The 25325-nt window shown below is 44.2% G+C and overlaps 1 protein-coding gene across 1 annotated transcript in view; it reads right to left on the bottom strand.

Moving 5' to 3' along the window:
* The window catches only part of Cpne4 (copine 4), a 433114-nt gene extending 411741 nt beyond the window's left edge, over positions 1 to 21373 (bottom strand). Inside the window, exon 1 of the mRNA XM_051140534.1 lies at positions 21096 to 21373. Coding sequence (XP_050996491.1) covers positions 21096 to 21148 — 53 coding nt within the window. The 5' untranslated portion in view covers positions 21149 to 21373. The remainder of the gene's footprint in view (positions 1 to 21095) is intronic.
* Positions 21374 to 25325: the final 3952 nt, after the last annotated feature.

The following is a 25325-nucleotide window of genomic DNA, read 5'->3' as shown; positions in this document are numbered from 1 at the left end:
ATGTCAGCGAACATGTAAAACTGCAGGCCTTTGCTGATCTACAGAATTGGGCAGTGCAAAAGACAAGGCAGTCTAAGCTTTTCAGTTCCAAAGTGCTATAATAAAAAGGAAACAAGAGGCAAAGGATCTAGTTCAGCGGCACTGCACTCATCTGCCATGCAAGAGGTCTTGGGTTCAAGTCTTAGCACTGAAAAAGAAATCTGATGACATGCTAGGCATGGACTAGCCAAGTTTATATTTCTGCCCCAAATCTTGACTTCCAGGCTCCCTGGAATCTTTAGCCGGTGGAATCTCAGCCTTGAAAGTGTTGCCTACCTAAAGATCTGACAGAAATTATGGGACAGAATTTCTACCTCTAAGCTAGGACTGTCTTACTGTTTTCCCTTTAGCTTTACCTCCTATAGGAGTGGGTTTTCTGAGCACACTGTAAATAGACAAACCCACTGACTGACCAACTAGAGTCCAGGATGGGCTGGCTAATCCTTTGAGCCTGTTACCAGCTCAGGAGAAATTGCATAAAGCTATATCTACGGCTGTGGCCAGGAATGAAGAAAGGTTAGCCAGCCAAAGGAGCCTGAAGAAGGACAATGTTTTCCCATGATGAGCAGGGGTGTCAAAAGTAAAGGTCAAAAACATGGAGTTTGTAATTTACATCCATTCCCTTCCAGGTCTGGGGTTTTGTCTCTTCTCTGAACGTTGATAACACATGGGAATTAAGTTTACATTCATTGTCTAAAAGGCTTTCTTAAATTCACACACCCCCATGGGGAAACACAATGGTTCCATTCTTGAAACTCATCTAGCAAGATGCTCAAGCCATCTTGCACCGTGTCTGGGTATGGTTTTGCAAGATGACGTAACCGTAATGATTTAGCTTTGCGCATAGCTGTGCCAACATTCCTGAGTTGAATCTCAATATTTTGAAGAGCCCATCACCATTTTAGCCTTAGTTTCTAAGGCAGTGGCACATGCTAGACAGTCAGTATACGCTGGCTGGCTGTGTAGTTACGGAAGACAAACCAGGAAAAGAGGAACTGGAGGTTAGCTCTGGGCAAAAGTGGCCCCTCAGTAACCAAAGAGGTTGAGCTGCTATGGCATGAGTTGAAGGAAGGAGGTAAAAGGGGATGGAAGGAAAGAAAAGAGAGGAGGTTAAAATGGATGATGAATAGGAAGGAGGCAAGAGATAGAAGGATGGGAGGAAGAAAAAAGTGAAAGTAAAGATAGAAAAAGGAGTGGAAGGAAACAGGAGAGAGAATGGGGAAATGTGAAAAAAAAGCATGCAGGAAAGGCTTACCCTTGTGCTTCTGGGTCTTCCATTTTTATTCTCGTTCTTTCTCTGTTTCCCAAAGAGCTCTTGGTGCCTTGCAGGGTGCCCAGCACCTAGTTCCAACCTTGTCGATGCACCTACAGAAGGTCGCGTGTGAATCACTTCCAATGCTAGACTGTCTTCTATGAGGACGGAGTCACAGAGCTTCGGGAGTCAGCCCTAGGAAGCTGTGTTCGTGGCCCAGGGTACAGAGCACTGAAGGATGTGTGGGCAAAAGCGAGGGCGCTACTGGCCCTCCACGGGAGCTCTGATGGGAGGTCCTCTCCCCTTATTAGTCCCAAGGAATCACATGACCTCCTCAGTCCACTGGCTTCCTGGGCAGCCTTCGGGAATCCAGGCTCAGAGGCTGCCTGGGGCGGGCAGGGCAAGGGCCTTTGAGGATACTCATTGGCACAAATCCATGGCTCCCTCCTTGCCAAGTCCCTCAGACTGTGGCATCCCTCCTCTTCCTACCCATGAGGACCCAGTGACCGGAAACAAGAATGTCCAGTAAAGACAGGTGGGTGATCAAAACTTACAAAGATACAGTTCTTTGTATTGCTCTAAAAGAAATCAGCTCAGGCTCCCCACAGGGTCCTCAGCTCTACTGTCCGCCCCCCTTTTTTTTTTTCTCTAACAAGTGCCATAACATAAGGTATGCTGGTACACTTTTTTTTTTAAAGATGTTTTTCATGGAGCACACACTTACTGATGAGAAAAAAGAGATTTTTGAAGAGAAAAGTAGATCGTGTCTATTTTAGGCAGATGTGTGACCCCTAAACTGGCTGTAGTCTTGGGAGTACAAATAATGTGTTTCGAGTTTTGAGCACCTTTTCCAAGGGGCTTCTGACACAAACAAAGCCGGAATGTCCCCACTCTAACCCTCTACAGAAGTAAGATAAGTTGCCGAAGGCTTCTCAACCAAGTGAAGAAAACAGTGCATGTTTACTTTGCCAGACACAAGTGTTGTTGTTATTGTTTGGCTTGGCTTTTAAAGCACTTTCTAGGATTAAACTGCTTTTGCTAAAATAACAGCTCAATTTTAAAATCTACCCTCTTCATCTCAGAAACAGCCTGCCTATGTGGCTGCCTACCTCAGCAGCCCTACAGCCATAGCCATGTCTGTTGAAAGTCTTCTTTAAGCTGCTCCCTGCACCTTCGGGGCTCTCTGAATTAAGGGAACCATTGCCAGGTGGACCAGCCTGGCAAACATTCCCACTTACAAGCATCCCAACAGATGCAGAGGAGATTGTGGTTTTCATGTACCAATCACCTCATTGTCCTGATTCTTAAAATTGAAAAAGAACCAGGGGTCTCTGAAATATTTAAGCCCCAGTAGCACCGCGGGGCACATGAAAACTGACTTATTCAATTGTTACAGAGTAAAATGAAGCTGAGAAAAACCAGGACGATGCACTTGAGCAAGCAAGCACCGACACCCGAAATAATGGGAAAATCTGCCTTATCACTTTATTTTTAAGAAGTAGCTTGCAGACTCCCGTTAATCACTGCTCACATATGGCAGGGCTGTTTCCTTTATGAATTGTGTCTTATCTTGAAAAGGTTTCCCTCTATTACCTTTCTTTCTGTACGCTGCTCTGTGAAATGAGAACGGAGGGAGGGCTCTGAGGTTTATGATGCTAGGATCAACAATGACCAACAAGGTCGGCAGCCTGAGCTCAAATGTAAGCATCTTCATTTCCAAGCTACAAGAACGATCCTGGTTCTTACAAAATCACAGCCACCTTCCCTACCTAAGGCTTTAAGCCTGAGCACAAGTGAAAAACTTTACAGCCCTTCACAGTGAGTAACAGATGTATTCACATAGCCATGTGAGGCCAGCAACTTAAAGTAATGATGTTTAAAGTAAAATCTTGTGTAGGTCATAAAGCCCTTGGATAAGCTTCCCAGATTGTGTTTCAAAATAATTTTATATCTGCCTGTGATAGAAATCTACCCAAAAAATAAATTAGACGAGATATCCATTATTAGGGCATGCATATGAATGAGACAAGGTTTACAATCAGATACTTTGGGTCTTCTCTCCGTACCTTGTAAAAATGACATGATAGAGGCAGCTATGGGAAACTCGGGCTTGAGGAAAATTTGCCATCGTGCAAATGCCTTGGCACAATGCCATCGCTGGACTGGCCCTTATGCTTTTCATCCTGGACCAAAAAGCCACCTCCGCACCTCCAGTGTCATCGTCACTGATAGTGTTTAGAAGTTCTAATAAGATCAGGAATTCTCAGATACAAAAAGGCTAAACAAAAGCTGCCTCTCACCTGGAAAGACCTATTTAAGCAGCATGCCTTGTGCCTGACTGTCTGCCTTGTATGTCTATCTGTCTGTCCCTGGCAGTTTCTAGCATATTCGGAAAAGGCCATTTGAGTTTAGAGCCGTTAACCGCACTCCCACCACCACCACAGCTCTCTAAGTCAGTTGCAAGTTGGAACTTCAGAATCCGAGAGTCAAAATGCACCCCTCTACATTTCTTTTCCCAAATGGGAAAAAGGTGGCAAAGGGTCCCACACAACAAGCCAAATGCCTAAAGGCAGGCTCTCTCCCTCAGCCCAGGGCTCCTCACGGTCTGCCTGTTCTCAGCCACCCATCCCACAACAGGGCATGAGCCACTTACCATAAACAGGAGGCAGGCTGAGTCGCTCTGTCTGCACCCAGTGCTCCCGAGGTTGGAGTGCCTACCAGGAAAACCCTGCAGCCTTGTGTGTAATGCAGAGGCCAAGGCTCTGCTCCCCTCTCAGCTGAGCCAGTGTGTCTGCCTCCCAAATGTCTGAATTAATAAATGATAACTCCATGGTCAAATCTCTAGAGCTGAGCAGATGGGAGCCCCGGCTGTCTCCTCAGGAGAGGAGGGCAGTGGGAACTCCTGAAGGCGGGTACTTCATAATCTTTGAATTAGAAGCTAGCCACCCTGAGTTCACTACACAACACCAGCCTGTCTCCCAGGATGTCAAGTCTCATGTTCCTCTGGAGGACAGAGCACATTTCAGGCTATCCTCGCTATCCCTGTTGTCCCACACGCCTCCTGACAAAGAGTGAATCTGTAACGGTCATTCTCCCTGTAACTTTTGGAAACTATAGAGAATATTATTTCCACCTGTGATTTTGACACATGAGTGAAGGGACCTTTGGCACTCTGAGTATGTAATTACAGGGGGCTGTTAACCCAGAGAGCTGCTGAGTACATGCATAAGCGTGTTCTCCAACCCCATTGCTATAGATAAGTTCAGAACAAACATCAGGCAGGATGGTGACAATTGCCAAATTGCCTTGGTGAGACCCAGTAAAAGCAGACGCTCATGGCTTTTGTGCCCATATAATAATTCATACACAGAATAATTCAAATTGATGCTAAGTGAACTGGATTGATGGTGACTCAAGAGACTGTAGCTTTTGTGTGGGTACCTTAGGTCACAGAGGCACCAAGGGTGTTCCTGTTTATTTGTCTCCTCTCTCACTATTATACAGAGTAGCCATGCACAAAATCCCATTAGAGAGTAAATAAGATACTTTGATCTTATAAATGGGAGACTAAAACACGCATTATCATTAATCTAGAATCAGGTAGTCACCCAAGCCACAAGCACCTACTATATGCAAGAAACACACAATGTCTTGCAACCAAGTTTGGGCACTTAGCTATTTGGCCCATCATCTATATTTCAGAATAATATTCTCTTGAAAAGTATGTGTATCTCCTGTCTTGGGATGACCAAATTGAGACACCCTCAAGTACAGGGCTTCACTGACTTTTCCTATAGAAATCTAGAGTGTAGTCTTTGCAGGTAGGTCCATGTGTATGGGAGCCTTTCAGCCCTGCCATTGTCAGGTGAAGGAAGCTATATCCAAGAGTGGGTTTAGCAATGTTCTTATGAAACTTGATTTGCAAAAATAAAATGAAACTCTACAAAAAACAATAATTCCATTTGATCACAGGCCACAGTTTGCTGACCCATGTTTTAATAGATCGCATTTGACAATGACTTCTGGGGACAGCAGATCTCCAGTTGCCTTACTCAAGTCTTATTTTGCCTCAAACTTCTCTTAGATACATAACAGAACATTTAGAGAGACTGTATCGTGGCCAACAGTTGGGATTCATTTGAAGCTCAGGCAAGGAGTGGGAAGCAGGATGAGGTTGTAGCCTGGCCATCCAGGCCGAGAGGTAAAGATGCCGCCGCCTTCTAAGTAAGCAAGCATTGAGCTTTCCTGGGCATTCTGGTCCTCCCAGCTTAGGGACAATGGTGTTCTCGTGTTATTACGCAGCGCTGTGCAAGTTCTCTCTCACTATCCCATCTCCGCAGAGAATGACTCCCAGTCCTTCCTGCTGAAGGCTCCAAGTTCTTTTCTGGGCTTCCCCCAAACAGAGGAGGCATATAGGGTAAGGACGCCTATCTAACCGTGCAGGAGTGGATAGAAAGGGCAGGATTCAGCTGTCTCCCCTGCTTGTACCTGCAGGAGAAAGAGGGTTCTCACAGGCAAACCTAAAAGGGCTCATCGTTTCAAGTGAGGGGGTATACTCTTCACCTGAGTCGACTGAGTCAGGACGTTTAGAATTCTCAGCAAGCAGCTGATAGCTTACAGCAGCGTGAGGAACTGGGCTAAAAGAGTTCTAAGGAGGTAGCCCTCGTGGGACAGATCTTAGACTCCTGATTGATGTGACATGACAAGGAAGTGTGACTTGCCAGCATGATCACTTGTGCTTGGACATTCCTGCAAGCATTTCTCTCTAGAAATGTGCTTCCTGTACCCACAGGTGCCCGTGCCAAAGCATCGGAACAGCCTGGGGTCAGCTGGAGAATTTCAGCTCCCATTAAGAATGACAAATAGCCACAGAGCCTCACCCTTTGTGGGCTTGTTTGTTTGGGTGATGGATGGCGCCTGTGACACAAAACATCTGGATAAACATTTTAAGAGCTGCCCCCAGGAGCCAGCAACCCAGATGTTTGGTGTCAGAAAGATCACAGTCAGATGACTGCTACTTTCCCATTTCTCTGAGTTCTCATCCAAGGAGCCATTGCATTGAAGGATCACACAATCCTGAGATGGAATCCCTGTTTGTTCATGTATCTCTATAAAGATAGGAGATCTGAGTGCATTGATCATCTATTGAGAGCCATGTTGAATTGTGTCAGCTCCGATTGGGCTGTTTTTACTCGCTAGCACTTAATGACACCATAAAGCATTCAGAGTCAGGCAAGAACATCGGCTCAGCTCAACAACCACAGACCATTACACGGCAAAGGAAAGTATCTACTAGAATCCCTCATTGCCACCCGATAAGGAATTCAAATGTTGGGGATGTGCAGCGTTTCAGCCGTTAACCCACAATTAAACACAAATCAGTTGGCAGCAAGGCAGAAAAGCCTCCAGCGCTCTTAAGGCCCATTGCTCATCTATTTCTCTCAGTGCACTGAAACAGCAGAAATGATCCCTCAGACAGCACCCTGGCCTTCCCTTCCAGTGGCATGTACCCTGGGGGACACGAATGCAATGCATGTCACAAAAACTTGTACGGGTTGTTACCTTTTCAATGGATGGCAAAGCCATATATCCGTTTGGCCTGTGATCGGCACTTTAACTCTTGCCTTCCCTTTATACAAAGAAACAAATGCTTCAGTGGTTCAAAGAGCAGTCCTAAAGCAGGTCGGCCTTTTGCTTAGGAATCATCACTAGAGAACGCAGGCAAGCAGAGGCTTAAAACTGAGCGCTGTGCTTAAAAACAAAGTTTGGAGGAAAGTGAGAAATTTCTCATTTGTAGTGGTTCCAAAATTCATCCAAAAAAAAAAAAAAAAAAAAGGACTCCAAGTCTAGGAAAGATGTTATGGTTTGAAGCAGAATTTAATACAGCAATTCCCCCCAAAGGGCAAGTGTCTTTAACTGTAATACAGCAAATATTAATACAGCAACACACATGACCAAAACTTTGTTGAGGTCTTTGCTAACTTTAAGAGTGGAAAGGAGCCCCGAAACTCAAAAGTTTGAGCAGCCTTGTTTTATCAAGAGGACTGCACTTTTTTTTTTTTTTTTTTTTTTTTTTTTTTTTTTTTTAGGAAAAGGGTGTTTGCCTTTGTCTCACTTACCCAGTGTTCAGTATGTCAACACAGGCAAGTTATTCAGGATCTCTTCTCTTCCATTTTGTGTGGAGAAGAGCAATCACCCTGTGCTTATCTGTCTCTACATGTCTTCCCTGGTGAAGTAGAGCAACTGTAATGGCAGGTCAATGTCCCTTTCATCCATTCCATGTCCCCTAGAGCCTTGCACAGCACATTGCATGAGACTTGATAAATAATCCCAGACTTTTGAGCAGCATGGCTCTGAGAATGACTAGGATAATGTGTGCACAGTACCCTGGAAGGTACTTGGTACACAGTAAATGCCATAGGCGCTCAGCAAATGCCAGACCAAAAAAACATAAACAATGACAACAACAACAAACCCCCAAACCACTAATGTTCTTCTCAAGTGAAACCCAGGAGAGAAAACACATAATGGGTTTATATTAGGTAAATATTTAAGGCCCCAGCTCTCAAAGTGTGCTCTCTAAACCAGCAGTTACGCATCAGCTGGGAAGCAGAAATCTAAATCAGAAATCCAGGGTGGATAGCCATCGCTGTTTTCAGGCCGCCCTCCAGAAGATGCCTGCTCATGCTCAAGTGTGGGAGTCACAGCTTGAAGAGCGTTTTATGATAGTAACATTTTATACTTCCTTTAAAATGATTTATTTCATGATGGAGGCATTTTTTTTTTTCAATTAAGGTTTCCTCTTCCCAGCACAGAGACAAGAGCAGAACATTTATGAGGATGAATATCAGCCTTTAAAATTTTTCCCTGTCCTTCAAGCCCAATAGCTAATGTATTTACACATATAGATATAGAGGCTGACACACAGAACTTCACACTTCTGTTTATTTCATGTAATTTAGAGCAAACAACTGCGGCATGGGTTTTGTTTTTAATTTTGTAGTCTTTTGGTTTCTCAAGATGGGGTTTCTCTGTGTAGTCCTGGCCATCCTGGAACTCACTCTGGCCTCAGAGATCCATATGCTTCTGCATCCAAAGTGCCAGGATTAAAGGTGCGTGCCACCACTGCCTGGTTGCGCCACCACCGCTGGTTATGAGAGTGAGTTAGACAAATCCCACTGGTGCAGAACAGATCCCAAGTGACCATATGTGTGGCCTGCACACAGTGTACTACTAATGCAGTATGCATACACAAGTGATAGCTGGAGGACAGGAGGCCTTCCCTCCACCCCTGTGAACTAAACTTACGACAGCCTGACCAAAGGTGTTTAAAGAGCAGCGCACAATATGAGTCAGCCGCTCATCATTCCTTAAGCAGCGTAGACTATTTATGAAAGAATTACATTTTATTAGGTATTGTAAGTAACTAGAGATAATTAAAGCATATAGAAGGATGTGGGCGGGGGATGTACTCAGGTAATGCATCATTATAAAGGGGGGTGAGAATCCAAAGATGTCGTCATCCACAAATACCAACATCCATGAGGGTCATAGAACAAACGGCCCAAGGATACCAAGGAGGGGCTGCACTTTGTGTCAAATGGCTTTAGGCCCTCTGAACACACACACACACACACACACACACACACAAATGTATACATATGTATATTATATATACACATATATATGTAATAACTTATGTGCCCTGGGAGTATATATCCATACATATCCACATTACAAAGCAATGTGGTTAGAGAAAAGGACTAGGGAACTTGGGTGTATCTCAGTACCTAGTTCTTTGCCTAGAAGGTATGGAGGGTTGCTTTAAAGTCCTAGAACTGCGGAATGAGGAAGAAGAACCCTAAAACCATGGAAAGAAGGAAGGAAGGAGAGAGAAAGCATCCAACATATGTGTATGTGTGTGTACTTGCAGGAGCTAGTGTGTACCATTTGCATGGAGCTACACAAGGGTGCCAGAGGGAAGGACAGGAGGCTGTGAGCCACCTAAGGTGCATGCTGGGAACCGAACCCAGGTCTTCAACAACAGCCATAACAATCTCAAACACTGAGCCATCTCCTCAGCCCCTCAAATTTGGTTTCTTTTCCTCCTCAACTACACTAGAAATTGAAAGAATTATTTGTAAAGCAGGACTAAGCATACCTAATCCGTACAACATCGCTTTTACTAACTTCATATGTATTTATATTTATATACTTGGATTAAGTTCCTCTTTTAGGCAAGGTCATTGTGAGTGACCGGTAATAAAATTGCTTTTTCGAGACTATTATTTTGGGACTGAGGCGATGCCTCAGTTGATAAAATGGCTTCCATATAGGCATGAAGGTTTGTATATAAAGAGCTTCAATATATAGTTAGCACCTGTGAGGACTTGCTATGCGCCCTGGGAGTGGGCCCATCACGCAATAGCCCATTATAATGTAATGGCGCCATAGGTAAGAGAAAAGGAAAAGGGAACTTGGGTGTATCTCAGTGGTGGAGTGCTTTACCTAGAAGGTACAGTATTAGGAAGGAAGAAGGAAGGAAGGAAGAAAGGAAGAAAGAAAGGAAGGAAAAAAGAAAAAAAAGAAAGAAAGTGAGGCACAGAGGCAAGCATCTACAAATCCAGGACTGGAAAATCAGATCCAAGAGATTCCCTGATGCTTGCCAGACAGTCTAACCAAATAAGTGAGTTCCAGGGTTGGTGAGAGACTGTTGCAAAAATAAGGTGGAGAGTGATTGATAAGGACACCCAACATTGACATCTGGCCTCCAAACACACACACACACACACACACACACACAGAGAGAGAGAGAGAGAGAGAGACAGACAGACAGACAGACAGACAGACAGACAGACAGAGACAGAGAAAAAGACAGAGACAGAGAAACAGAGAGACAAAGACAGAAAAACAGAAACATGGACACACCCATCCATACACGGACACACACGCACACGAAAAATACTATATCAGCCAGACACAATGGCGCACACCTGTAATCCCAGCACTCAGGAGGCAAAGGTAAGTGGATCTCTGTGATTTTGTAGCTAGCCTGCTCTACAAAGTGAGTCTAGGACAGCCAAGGTTACAAATCCTGTCTCCCAAAACCAGTTTGGTTTTTTTTTTTTTAAAGTACTATATCACCTTAACAGAAGTCAAAAGCAGAGAAGTCAGAGAAAACCAGCACTTAGCACATACTGAGTATGGGCCCACTTCTCTTCTGTATTACTCTCAGTCTATTAACGTTTTTTTAATAAATTAAAGAATAAGGCATAAAGAGGTTATGCAATTCAGTCAAATCCAAACGCCCACAGAATGGTTGATCCAGGGTAAAAGCTAAGTCTGCTAGTGTCAAAATCTGATCCTTTATTATCCTAAACTTCCACAAATACTTATCTGTCCTTATCAAACCATATCACAATACAGTGACTTCTTGGCATATGTTCCAAACAAGAGGAAACAAGAGAGAAAAAAAAAAATCCAGCGTGCTCTATAAACACAAAATTCCACCATGTTTTTGAAGGAACTGCCAACTGGCTGAAATTGTTTTGTTTCACCTCTGAACAAGACTGAAGGCCCTACCCTCGTCCAGAGAGTGCAGGACCAGGGTTAATAGCCCTCCCTATGCTGTAACCTGGGCACCAAGTGGCTCATTTGTCTCTCAACCATGCCTGTCTGTGTGCCTCCATGAGATGAGCCATGATAATAAGGGACTAAGCCTATGAAACAGTAAGCAAGGCCCCGACTAAATTGGTTTCCTTATAAAAGTTGCGTTGGCCATGGTGTCTCCTCACAGCAATAGAACAGTGACTAGGAACAAAGGATATTCTTAACTTCATGGGGTTTCCCAGGTTTCATCTTCCCTGAGTCCATAGAAAATATCTTCCTATATCTTTAAAATTTAATCAGGCCAGGCCAGACCCAGCCTGGTTGTACAGGTCTGAAATCCCACCTACTTGGGAGTCTGAAGCAGGAGGGTTACAAGTTTAAGGGCAGATTGTGGAATTTAGTGAGACCTCGTCATAAACTGAAAAGAAACATAAGCAGGAGTTGGCTTACAGCTTGGTGGCAAGAACCTGCCTAGCATGTATGAGTTCCTGTGTTCAATCCGCAGGACCATATAAAAGAATTAATAGAAAGACCCAAATGAGGCCAGGAGCTATGGTCAATGTTAACAGCTGCCACCAAATCTACTGTTTCCAGATTTTTCCTCTTATGACACATAATCAGCATAAATTTCAGAACTGAGCAGGCACCATGGGAAAGGAGTCTGGCCCTGTTTTCTGTTTGGTTTTTTTTGTTGTTGTTGTTTTTGTTTTGGGGGGGGTTGTTTTTTGTTTGTTTGTTTGTTTTTTGCTGAGTCTTTGTTTCCTCATCTAGAAAAATAAAACCTAGACAGCACTAACCCACGTGGTCAGAGGTGCATGTGCCCTGTTTTACAGTGGCACAATGTCAGGTGTAAGTCTGTGAGATTTTTCCATTTTGTATCTCAACTTTTGCCTCAGAGTTACCAGCACAAAAGGAAACAAAGACATAAAAGGAACTGTCCGCCATCCTGTGTTGGACAACAAAGTCATTATAATGACAGTGTTATGATATTGTTTCTACATTCTACTGGTCTTTCTATTTTTTTATTTTAATGACAACTGCTTTTAAAAACAAACTCTTTCAATATTGAAAAAGAATTATTTTCCATTTACAGGTGTTATGCCTGCATGTGTGTTTGTGCACCACACACATACCTGGTACCTGAACGTGCTAAAATGGGGCATCTGATACCCTGGAACTGGAGTTACAGACACGCACGAGCAGTTGTGTGAGTACTAGGAGTCAACCTGGGGTCCTCCAGAAGACCAGCCTGCACTCTTAACCACTGAGCCCTACCTTTAAATATTTTAAAAACAGAAATCATATTTGGATTTATTGTTTCCGACAAACCATTTAGTGATTAGGATGCTGGGTGGGTGGTTGTTACAGTTCTATTGAATTTCCTTCTAAATCGGTTTCCATAAAAATGCATTAAGCCAATTACTTAAGCATTTATTTTATTATGGTATTGATGAAACAAGTATATACAGGGCAGCAATACAACTTGATTAGATTCATGAATATTAACACTGTTAAAGACGCATGTGCGCGTGTGTATACATATGTAAACATGCACATTTTGGTACAGAAGGATAGCTGCGCACAGTGGTGCACACGTATGATCCTAGCTCTTAGATGAGTGACGTAGAAGAATGAAGAGTTTGAGAATAGCCTGGGCTACACAGTGAGACACTGTCTCAAAATAAAACTATTGATAGACAATGGATGGATGATAGGCGATAGATAGATAGATAGATAGATAGATAGATAGATAGATGATAGGTACACAGATATGATAAATAGGTAGATAATAGATAAATGAGAGATAGATATGATATAATAAATAGATAAATGAGAGATATATAGATAATGATAAATCGGTACATGATAGATAAAGATATTACAGTGCCTGCTGGGTAAGACTCCACCTATCTCTCTGAATCACCCCTCCACTGACCTACTTCCTTGAAACACAGAGAGATGAAAGCACCGAATAGTAGAGGGTTCTGTAAAGAACCCCTTCCAAGTTTCTAGAGACATCCCTTCCTGTTCCTCTCTGGATTTCAATGTTTCTCCATCCTGGTGTCTTTCAAAACTTGGCTTTGCACCTTTCCTCAGTGTCCTAACCCATGGCTTTTGAAACAGAGCCTGTGGCTCCCTATTACTGAGCAAGTGAGCAGACAGACAGAGGGCAATCTGGACTGGAGGGACAAAGGGGTGGAAGGACAAGGCCATGCCTCACTTCTGAAGCTTCATCACCCTAAACCTAGAAGCCAGGCTCATGGGCCCCTGGAGGTAGGCTCTGCCAGTGCTCCGGCGCCCTCTAGTGACCGTCCACTCTAATGCTAACCCTCTGTAGCCCTGTGTGGACTAGGCAACCCTGGGGGCTTGCTGGAGCAGAGCCCCTGCCAGGCAGCTTCTGCCTCTCTTCTCCTCCAAGGTTCGATAAATTGGCCCACAAAGGGCTAGATCTTTGAGAATGGAAGGTCTTTAATTTAGACACTTTACGCCAGAGAAATTGAAATGCTGTATTTCCCCCTGATATTTGCAAGAGGAAAAAAAAAAAAAAATCCCTGGTTTTTAAAAAAAAAAAAAAAAAATTAAGTTAGGTATATTGTGTTCTGAACCAGATTTATGAGAGCAACATTTGAGGAAATGTGTTCATTTTAAATAGACCTTTAATTTAAAGCAGAGCTAAGAGTTCTCCACACTCCCCCCCCCCCCATGGATTCCTAGGACCATGAACACTTAGAAAATCTTTGTTTACTTTATTGACTCTGTGTGACATTTAAAATAGAAGCCCAAGCCCGTGCACGGGCAGTTCTTCACAATGCATGCACACACTAACTGAGATGGCTGCAGACAACGACTTTGTACAAATTTAATCACATCTGCTTGGTAAATATTGCAGTGTCTCCAAGAGAAAATGTAATAAATTCCCAAGCCTGTTTCTCCACACTCCATGACAGAGGGAGGTAGAAACTGCGCCCCCCCCCCAATCATCTCCAGCTCATACTCCACAGAGATGGTCAGCACACATGGCGTCATCCCTGGGTACCACCACAGTAATGGCCTGCAGGGAACTGGGAGTCTCTTTATGAGAGAAATAACCAAGAAGGCCGTTGGATGAGTCTCCTGGCCTTGAACTCAGTTCCCCGAGTTTTCAGGTCCACATCTGTCCGATTAAACAGAGTCAGTAGTTACTCATCCTCAAGCTCACCCAGTTTGGAGAGTCATAGATCCACAGTGCTGAGTCATTCTTTGCTGTCCAGACAGGAACCCACCAAGGAGATTCTTAAATGACCTCTGCCACCCCTGAGCACAGGAAAAACCACACAACTGGGAAAAGGCATACTATCACCTACTATCTCCTTTTTCTTTTTCAAGACCCACCTCAAGGCCTTCCACCATGTGCTGACCTAGCAGCCAGCAGTCCTTTGGAGGCTTGCAAAGATCACAGTACACAGATAAAGGAATTGTTGGGATTTACCGACTCAGGGAAATATTTATGTGGTATATTGCATACAAAGTATGTTATATGATATAGTGTATTAATTCGTAGAACAAACAGAAGCCCCTTAGAAATGAGATTGCTAGCACAGAAAAGGTTGAGCGCCCGTGTCAGCACTACCATGTTTAGTCTTTAACTTAACACCAACCTCTACATACCCAACCCGGAGAATGGATTTGAAAGACCAAGCAAGATTGGTTTCATGACATGCCTCCTCCCACAACAACAACAACAATGAGATACGATTCTTAGATCCTAAAAAGAGTAAGAAGTAAAGACCAATCTTAACCATCTGTCTTTGATCTGGAGAGAGCAGCTCTTACTGACTGCTGGGAGGTCAAGTTTAATGCACCAGAGGATGGTCCCAAACCAGGTGGCATTTTATTTCGAATGCATTTAGAAATTTCTGTCTTGCTATTTCATAACTCCAGTGTACCACTACCGTTGCCAAGGAAATGTGACTTGGGTTACTGCCATGGATCCAAAGGGGTTTGTTTGTTTTGTTTTAAAATATTAACATGACAGGAATGGAAAGATCAAATAAAGGGAGCAAATTTACTTCCCTCATCCTCTTCAAGATCCATGAAATGCAAATCTGATCACATTTTTATTTTTCTAAAAAGAAAAAAAAAACTGCAAGGAACCAGCACACAATTTATCCCAAAACTCCCACCCCACCAACCAGGTGGATATCCTCAGAGTGATCAGCCTCATTCTGAATGCAAAGCATTCCAAGCATATGTGAGCCTTTTTTCTGTGTGAGTAAAGGTGGTCCTAACCTTACAGGCACCAAGGGAAGTCAGGGTGCAAAACCTATAAACACACTCAGCTGCATCCCAAAAGATGGATTCTAATACAGATGTGAAGAAAGATTGCAACACTGACCCAGTTTCCTCTTATAATTATCACTTATCAGTTGAGCTCAAGGTTTTTCACTCATAATAATGGACTAAAAAATTCTCTCTCCCTCTCTCTCTCTCTCTCTCTCTCTCTCTCTCTCTCTCTCTCTCTCACACACACACACACACACACACACACACACACACACACACACAAACAAACATACAACTCTAGGAACAGATACCATCTTTGTTTCCATTAACTACAATGGTACTTTTCATCAAAATACCACATTGCAGATGAAGAAATAATCCTTTGCAACAAGAAACTTTGTAATCCAGAACCTGTAAAAGCAGGATCCCCTTAAGACAGAGCTGATAATGTTCACATGGCCACACCTGGAGGGAAACAGGAAGTTGTTTCCCTTTCTCTCTCTCTCTCTCTCTCTCTCTCTCTCTCTCTCTCTCTCTCTCTCTCTCTCTCTCTCTCTCTCTCTTTACAATTAAGAAGGAACTCCAGAATCTGAGACCAGCAAAGTAAACATTTAGAAGTTCTAGTGAGGTTGCTGTCTCAGGAGCTAAGAAGCTATCTGTGTCCAAGACTGTAAGACTACCAGAAGAGTAAACACCAGGCTGACTGCTCAGGAAAGGCATGGATTTGGTGGCCATGGAGGTTCTTACATAGGATCAGATGAGTGGCATTTGGGGTTCATCATAAGCAGCTTTGATCATGCAGCCATTGGCAACTGTGCAGGCTTCAGCATCCATTCCCACTACGGACCGACAGATCTTTTTATATAATGCTCAGGGGGAATCACCTACTTCTGACCTGGTTTGATTTTGAACCTGTGAAACTGTCAGAGTCTTTCCATCAAAAGAGAATGTGAAAACTTTGGCCTAACACACACAGGTGTCCTAACTGGATTCCCAGCCCCTTCTCTATTTTTACCTATCTCTCTGTTTTATAAGGAGCTTTGACCAACTTGACTCAGAGCCCAGATCTTCTAGGCGGCCCTTGGCAGCCCCTCTTTCATACTAAACAGGCAAATCAAGTGAGTTCGACCCAGGGGCAGCTCAGGGAGGAAAAGGGCAGCATTAAAAGTTATCTAATTATAAAGAAACCCCCTCCCCCGCAAGTCCTGACTTATCTTCTGCTAAGAAATGCGGCCTTCCTAAACTTAAAAAAGACAACAATTAAAGTTGTCTCTGCCTCTGGCTTTTAGACAACTGTGGCTAAGAAGTTTAACCTGTCACTGTGAACCACAGAGCAATGCCATAGACGCAAAAACACCAACCTTGTAAAGAAAGTTTGAAGGGGCGGGGCTTAAATTGCTTTGATATAAAGCAAAAGCCATGGATGCCCCTAAGAATCGAGACTATGAAGGGGCAAGAAGAAGGTAAAAGTAGGGAGGGCTCTGTTTGGACCTAGGGTAGTTTGCGGGGGTTTTTGTCTAAATAAAGACTGGCTTTAGTCTCGGTGTAAGGACACTTAAGTAGGGGCTAGAGAGATGGCTCACCAGTTGAGAGCACTTAAGTACTCTGTTAACAGCTCAAAGCTGTTCAGGAAACAGAAAAACCAAGTGAGCCAAGAGAAGCCAGTGCAGTGATTGGAAAATCCCTGTAAAGCAGCACTAACGTGAGACACTCGGTCTGGTCTGCAGAGTTTCAAAGATGCAGTGTCAAACGCTAAAGCGTGTCCCTTCCAGAGGCATGAACATTCTAGGAACTGGTGGAGCCACAGCATTGGGGCCTGGAGGGAGGTGGGTACCTCTTCTAAACTTTCCCAGGGCTCTGTCCCCTCTTCCATCCCATGTCCCTGCTCTAATTTCCTGCCTCCACCTCATTGACTCTCCACGCATAATCCTCCCTAACCCCCTACCCTTACCTCAACTCTGTAGCTCCCTTAGTGTCCTGCAAGTCTCCCCCCAATAGGATCTGAAAGGCAAAATGAGGCTAGGAGCCCTGAAGCCCACGTACAGTAAGAGGGAAAAGGAGTTCATATTCCTAAGAATATCTCTTGGATTCTGCGCGCTCCTACCCATTGCTGTTCAGCTCAACTTGATGGGGTCACTTTCTGACACCCTTGGGTTCAGGTCTAGCAAATCTTGGTTGTCTGTGATACCAATGAATTTTGATAGCTCTAGTCAGAACCTCCTTCCAGTGTTTCTAGTTCCTCTTTACCGCTATTTGGTATTTTATTTAACAAACAGAAAGAATACCGGAGGCTGAACCAAATAAAGACACCAGCAAGCCAATGAGTTAGTTGTAAGCCTGAGAGTCACGGACGCGGTTAAACAGTAGTAGGTCCAAACAAGCAGGGCGCCAAGCCACTGGCTAACACTACTGGTGTCCCACACCTTTCTCGCTGTCAATGGGAAGCGGCAACTCTAGCCCAGAATCTGGTCCCATCCCCCTTGCCATTTCTAAAACAATAATAACCCTCCCCCAAGCCAACAGGACTTCCACAGCCCGACCTCACCCCTGTGGTCCCGCCTAGGGCTTCTCTCCCCATTCCACCTGAGCAAGTGGAGTTATGTGAGAAAGCAGGTATATGGGCTGAAAGTTTGAGGGGTTGAGGGGGCGGTTTTTTTTGGGGGGGGGCTGGATTGCCTTTAAGGACTGCCGCTCCTGCCGTTGTTCAGAACAACAGCAGTGACAAACAAGCTAGGCTGGGCGAAAACCCAGAGCTTCTCAAAAGTTGCTCTAGCTACGCAGCAGCCCTGACGAGTTTGCAAGAACACAGGGCTCGGAGTTGGCATCTACTCACCTGGGTGTGCCAGCCTCGGAGACTAGAAAGAGAGAAATCAGCCCGGGACAGGTCTGTCCCGCCCCCAGGATGCAAAATCCGCCTTTGGAGTGGAGGTCCTGGGTGCTGTAGTTGTAAAGAGGTCTTAGGTGAGTCAGGCTTCCCTCCCACCTCTTTGGTCCTCTAGGGCCAGTTTAGCAAAAGCCAAGCAGGATAAAGATGCCGGGAGGGGAGTTTGGTCGCTCTGGAAACCTCGACTCCATTCTTGGGGGTGGGGGCTGGGGGAGAGGGTGAACAGCGTGAAAGGCGCTGCTGGGCTCAGGAACTCGCAGAGTATAAAGAGGAAGGAACTGGGGAAGGAGGGAGGGAGCAGAGGAGTGAGGAAGGAAGGAAAGGAGGAAGGGAGGGAGGGAGGGGTGAGAGCCGGGAGATGGCAGCTTCTCACTGAGATTTCCACCTTCTGACGAAACCCTTGCGCCCAGCAGCCCGGCAAGATACTAGTTCCTAAACCTCCTCGCGAGCGCCCCCTGGGGGGTTCCGGGAACTCAGCGACGCCCCGCCCTGGGCTCGGCCCTGGCGCTCTCCATGGTCCTGCCGCGCCCTCACCCCTGATTCCCTGCTCAGCTTTGCAACTCCCACCAGCTCCTGGGAAACATGTGATTAATTTTTCCTTATTCCGTGATAAGGCGGTGAAATCACAGGAGCACAGGGACGAGAATAGGAGCTATACTTTTTGCATACATTCTAGGAAACTTCTTGAATGGCTCAACTGTCACTAAAATTGGGGGTGACAGTGAGCACTTATTTTGGTATCCACATGTCAATAAACGCAGAATAAATGGCTATTCTTCTCTTCGCCATGGAGTGTTTTCCTGGATACAAACACCTCGTAAATAAAGAAATGCTTATAGAATGTATGTTTAAAAATATACTTTATGGCTGGGGTTGTATCTCAGTTGGTAGAGTGCTGGCCTAATGTGCACGGGGTTCTTTATTCAAGCCTCAACATTGTACAAAGACAGACGTGGTGTTGCATTACTGTAACACAGCATTTGGGAGGTGGAGGCAGAAGGTCCAGGAGGTCAAAATTCCTCTCAACTACACAGGAGTTTTGAAGCCAGCTTGGGACAGAGACAGTCTCAATAATCCCAAACTAAAACAATAGGTCTTATGTAGGGGGTGACCATTGTCACATATTACAAAATGCTATGAGCACACTATGAAGCATTTGCACAAGAAGTGGGTGGGTTTGCTGTTTTCCTTTGCCGTGCCACTAAGCGACATCTCTATCCCTTGTGAGGCAGTTTGGAAATGATGACTTTTCTGTTACAGATTTATTCAAATTCAGGCAAACAAACAATAGTCACACCAGGCTGTGTTTCCATTTGTCTCTGTAGAAGTAGATAAACTAGACAACCAAAACCTCCCCTCATATTCCCGTAATCAGAATCAAATTAAACTTTTGACTCCATAAGGTAAAATGAATAAAAGGCTCTCTCAATACCTGGGGAGTGGGGGTGGGACACAGCGGCATAAAGGTTAGAAGAGATGAGCAAGCACACAGGGCAAGCGAGAAAGGGTTCTCCCTCACTGCTTGGTGAAGTACTACCCAACAGGATCTCTCTTCAAGGGGAGGGTTTGCTTGCAAGCTTTGTATAACTGCTAGAGAGGAAGAAATGACAGGATAAGGCCGAGGGGCCTCATTGATAGTTCTGGAAATCAAATGAGAAGATCTCTGAGAAGAAACAGCTTCCAGAATATCAACACTTTCCTTCCTCTAGTCACCTCACAGGCTATTCTGAGATGGCATATTAACTGCAAGCCTAGAAAAATAACCCTGAGAGAACCTGGCGACACCATGGAGCTTACGCACAAGTCCATGGTTTGCCTGGAGTGAAAACACTTGGGTCGTGTGATTACACACAAGCTAATAATCATTGCGGCCTTGGCTTGAGGTTACGATAAAGGACAGGTGCCTCGGTTTGGAGCAGGAATTATGCTCACAGTACTACTGCAAACAGACTGGGGCTTCATCTGAGCCCCACATACTATATAGGTGAAAGGACTGACCTCCCAGGAATGCTCAGGGTTTTGTACTAGTAAAAGAAGGGAGGATTCTGGGAAAGTAAAGTCAGCAGTATGTTTGTCAATTCATCCTAGCTTGTATCCGGTAGCATCTAAGCCTAGAGCTGAAGCTTGCATTGGGCTGACTTTGCAAAGACAAAATAAAGAAAATGAATGCCTTATTTATTTTTCTCGCATGTTTGCTGTGAACGCTAACACTGAAATTCCATGGAGGAAGGGATCTCTGTTTTGTTAACTTGGTCATGATTGGAACTACAAAGCCTAGGAGAGTGTCTCCACTTAGCAGGCAGCCAACACACACTTATTAAACTTAAACAAAATGTTTTCAATGCCTTATAGACCATTTAACACAAACCTCTTATTTTATTGGCAAGAGAAAGGCAGTTATGATGCGCTGACCATATGCTATTTCGAGTCATCTGCTAGGCAGATCTTCCTATCAGACCATTTAATTTTTTATAATAGCCTTTCCCAAGTAAGTTTTATCATGTATACCACAAACTTGGCATAGGTGGTTGGGATAACCAGACCACGACTCAGTTAGTTGCTGAGAATAACTTGAAGCAGGCTCTGAAAGTGCCTGGCAACTAACCACAAACCATGGAGAAGTTACAAAGTCAAAACCAGTAGAGCACACCCTAGCGTAGCCATCCCCTCCCCCATGCCAAAAGCACAGGCATGCAAACACAACACAACACCAAAACTTGTGACTGCCAGCAGCAGGCTTTGGCTCCCTAATTAGAAACAAACAGTTTGCCTGCAAGCCAGTCTGAAGAACACATGTGCAGCTTTATGCCAGGATTTTTTTTTAATATATCTCAAGGCATGACACTGAAGGTAAATTCAAAGAGTCTCTTTGCAGGGCTCCCACCTCCCATATGAAATCAGCAGCTCGACTGTACAAGCAAGGCTTTAGAACCAGCTAATAAACCCCCCACAGCAAGTTGCCCACCAGCCGGAGTCCCCTCAACAATTGTGAAACCAAAGCCTTCCTTTCTTTCTTCCCTTCCCCCCCACTCCCCGCATGTCACTCACCTCCTCCCAACTCTTTTTTTCATGGATTCTGGGTTGCTGGGTTCTACAGCCATGGTTTAGGTTTTCTAAAGCCAGGCCACTGAACTCGAAGGCACCAATGTTCCCAAGCTGAAAGGAGGCTTCAGTTCTCAGTGACTTCACTCGCTGGGTCCGTTTGATAACATAAGGGGAGGCATCCGCTCTGTGTCCTATGCCAGTATGAAAGGCATCTCACCCATCAGTATGACAAGTCAAAGGCTGGAAGGGAGCCAGGGAACAAGAGGGAAGGGATGTGAACTCTCCCCCCCTCCATGCAGTTGACAGCATTTTTAAGGGTGGCAGATGATGAAGGGGAAAAGCAGGCAGAGAGTCGATGCCCTACAACAGAAACCTTGGCTTCTTCCCTGAGTGAGTCAGGGTGAGCATTTTGTTTTGAAATGGAATGTCTGTTTTCTCTTTTCCTTCCTTTTGAGCTGTAGGGTGGTTTACACACTCAACCAGACAAGGCGACGGCTGTAAATAACAGGATTTAGTTTTGATATTGTGGATCAAAGAAAAGCCTTGAATTTCACCCCAGGGTTATTTATAGCTCAAAGGTGTTGTGGGTTTTTTTTTTTTCTACTTCATGTAATTTTAAGAATTGGAGGATATGATTTCCTTTTATATTGCCGTGTACTCCTGTGGTGGGTTATGTTACTGGAAAGCAGAGAGGACGTTTTCCAAAGCCTTTCTAAGATGCGAAGCATCGACGGAGAATTCGTAAGCCTTGTTCCGAGCTGAGGCAGAGAGTACAGGGACCCTGCATGACCTGTGATACTTCTAATACTCAATAACAAGCCAAGCTATGGAGGGGCACCTGATACTTGTGTCTGCCAATAGGTGGCATCAAAATCTCTCTAGCTTTTCCTCCCTAAGATGTAAAAGCCATGGGCAGAGGGCATTCTCTTCCTGGGATTTTACAGTTCATTGTGGGTGGCATTTGAAAGCAACTAATTGGCTCTGTCATTTTATAAGAAGTCATCCTATTGTGTATGAAGGGAAATTCTCAGTCGCCTTTCCAAACTTCAGTCTCCACATTGTAGACAGAAGGTTCATGAATGGACCACAAGACTTAGGACCCCGAGACTCAGGCACAGATCTCCCCTGACACATCACATCACATGCCTGCCATAAGCCCTCAGGACTCTATCCCTTTTGGCTGATGGAACATTAGCACGTAGCCACCCCCCTCCCTGTTGTAGACACTGCTATTTGCCCCACCTCTATTTACATGTTTGTTTGGTTTTTTTCCTTATGAAGAAAAGCACAATTTTGTGAGAGGGAGCAGTGTTCCCAGGCTCTGAGTCTATATCTTTCCAGGCTTGCTTGTGGATGGGTTTGTCATGTGACTCAGATCCAACCCTGTGTTCTTCAGTATAACAGGCACACATATCCATTTGCATTCGTTAAGTAGGATTAAAAATCAATTTCTTCAATTTCTCTATCCCATATTGAATGCCAGGAAGTCCTAAGCGGTTAGTAGCTAACATCTTGAAGAGTCCACATAGAACATTGCCAGCAGTGTGGGAGGTTCCATTGCTGACAGCTGGTGTGGGGCACTGCCCAGCACCGCAGAAGAAGGGAGGGAGGTAACTGACTCCACTAGTCATACACCTAAGGCTTTAGCCCTTCTCTTGTTTCTACCCGAAGTGAAGGGGGTCAGACACTACGAGGCCTCAGAGTAGCATTTGCTATGGCAGCTGGGCAGAAAGATAAAAGGAGCCCGAGCTTTTGATACCAGGAAGACAATCTCCAGGCTTGTTTGCTTGTTTGTTATGAGAAAAAAAAAAAAAAAAAAAAGCCCTCCATTGAGTCAAGCCATTATTTTCAGCTTTTTATTTCTTAGAACCAAATATTATTTCTAATTAATGCATCCTCGGAACATTACACTGACAACTTTGTATTAATGGTTTTAGACAAACAAGGCTATTTTTCTGGTTTCCTTTATTTGGTCAGAGTTGAAGACAAGCTTCTAGCTAAAGGAGATAAAGTAATGCGTGCGCCATGAGAGAGCATTATGGAGCACTCATTTCAAAATGTCAAAAGAGACAAAAGGAGTGCAGATGGGCTTTAGCAACAGCTAAAATGAATGTCTTCTAGTGTATTGCTTGGCTGAAGAGCAGCTATGAATTTTCCCGGAACGGAGGTTGATGGGTGTAGATAGAAACGTGAAATAACATTTATACTGGAGTGAAAAGTGGCTTGACAACATTATCATGGTGACCCAGTGACAATCCAACAGGGTAAGTGTTCATACCATTTCTCCTGACTATGGGCGGAGGCTCAGAGAAGCTAGCCAGGCAGAGCCTGCACAGCTAGCTAGCTCCAGGATTCAAATCCAGATCTTATGGGCCCTGGCCACATTTCCTAATAAAATTCCACTAGTTCATGCTATTAGGTTCTGGTTTATGCTTGCTCATCTCAAGGCTCTTGTTCCAGTTGCAATGTCATAGTTTTGAACACGCTTCACTCTTTTCTTCCATTATAAGGTATAGTTATTATCATCTGAATGAACTCAGAGATACTCTCAATCATAGACGAAAAAAAGCTTTTCTCTGAAAATGTGAGGGGGCGGGGTCTGAGCTTTTATTATATAGAGAGTAGGGATGTAAAATTTTACATGAGTTCAAGGGATGCTCTCGTTACTGGAGTCTTTAAAAGAAGCAGAGAGCCAACTTGGAAAACACAAGGTGTTAAAGATGGAAAGAAAGAGCTTGAAGTTCAAAATGAAATTAAATATTTTTTTTTCCTTTTGCAATTCACAAAAGAAAGAGAATTAATGAAATTGCTTAGAATTTGCACTCTAATTCACGAACCCATCCTAACCTAATAAGAAAGTCATGTAAATGGAACATAGAATTGACAATAAAAGCTAGAAGTAAATATCACTAAAGAGTTTAAACTCAAAACCTCCCTAAGAGCAGACTGATGATTATGCTAAAGACAGAGGGAACTGGAACTGTAGCTCAGCTTTTCACTGTGGTGACTAAGTCCTTGATAAGAAGCAACTTAAAGGAGAAAAGACTTGTTTAGTCCCTTGTTCGAGGGGAGATAGACCATTGTCATGTAAAGGCATCACAGTGAGCCGCTCCATGGTGGCAGGAACAAGCTTGGAGTAGCCTCATATTCACAAAGTCCACGCACCAGAAAATAGAGAGTTGACAGGAAGCCTCTAGGCCTGGCTATAACCCTCAAGTCCCACCCCCTCAGTATTCCACTTCCTCTAGCAGGGCTCTGCTTCCTAGAGCACAACCTCCAAAAACAGCATGGCTAGCTGAAGAACAAGTGTTCAAACACATGAATCTGTGGGAGACATATTAAATCCAAATCATAAATATCTCACATTCCTAAGGTGATGGGATCAGTCTCTAATGCTGAAAGCAAATTGAAAACCTCTCCCTCCGAACAAAGAGCATTAGAAAACAGCTGATGTTCTCAGTGACCCGGATTATTGCAGAAAATCTTGTTGAGTGTCTGAAGTGTTTATAAAGAAACAAGTAATATTCAAGCATCTTCCCTTGGGCACTCCTTAGCTTCTTTGGGTATATGGATTATATCATGGTTATCCTGTACTTTATGGCCAATATCCACTTATAAGTGAGTACATGTCGTGTGTGTCTTTCTGGATCTTTTCCAGTTCCATCCATTTGCCTGCAAATTGCATGATGTCTTTGTTTTTAATAGCTAAGTAGTATTCCATTGTGTAAATGTACCACAGTTTCTTTACCCATTCTTCAGTTGAGGAACATCTAGGTTGTTTCCAGTTTCCAGCTGTTATGAATAAAGCTGTAATGAACATAGTTGAATAAGTGTCCTTGTGGTAAGCAAGATGGAGCATCTTTTGAGTATATGCCCAGTAGTGGTATAGCTGAGTTTTAAGGTAAATCTATTCCAAATTTTCTGAGAAACTTCTGGAATGCCCAAGGGAAGATGCTTTAATCTCACTCAGAACAGAAAATACAATGGACATCTGAAGTAGATGGAGGGAGGGAACTAGGTGGCAGAGGTTGTGGGGAGGGTAACAGGGGCAGGGATCAGGTGGAAAGAGAGCAGGGGAGGGGAAGGGGAGGACTGGGAGAGAAAACAGAACTTAGAAGACATCTGCAGGACAGGGAAGGCTCCCGGGAGTCTATGGGGGTGACCCTAGCTGAGACTCCAAGCAGTGGGTGTTAAGGAGCATGAAGTCTACACATCCTGTGGATGGGTAGGACT

Source organism: Acomys russatus, chromosome 32, assembly GCF_903995435.1.
Source record: "Acomys russatus chromosome 32, mAcoRus1.1, whole genome shotgun sequence".
NCBI lineage: Eukaryota > Metazoa > Chordata > Mammalia > Rodentia > Muridae > Acomys > Acomys russatus.
The sequence above is the reverse complement of the archived record's forward strand: the minus strand, read 5'-3'. Positions and strand labels throughout refer to the sequence as shown.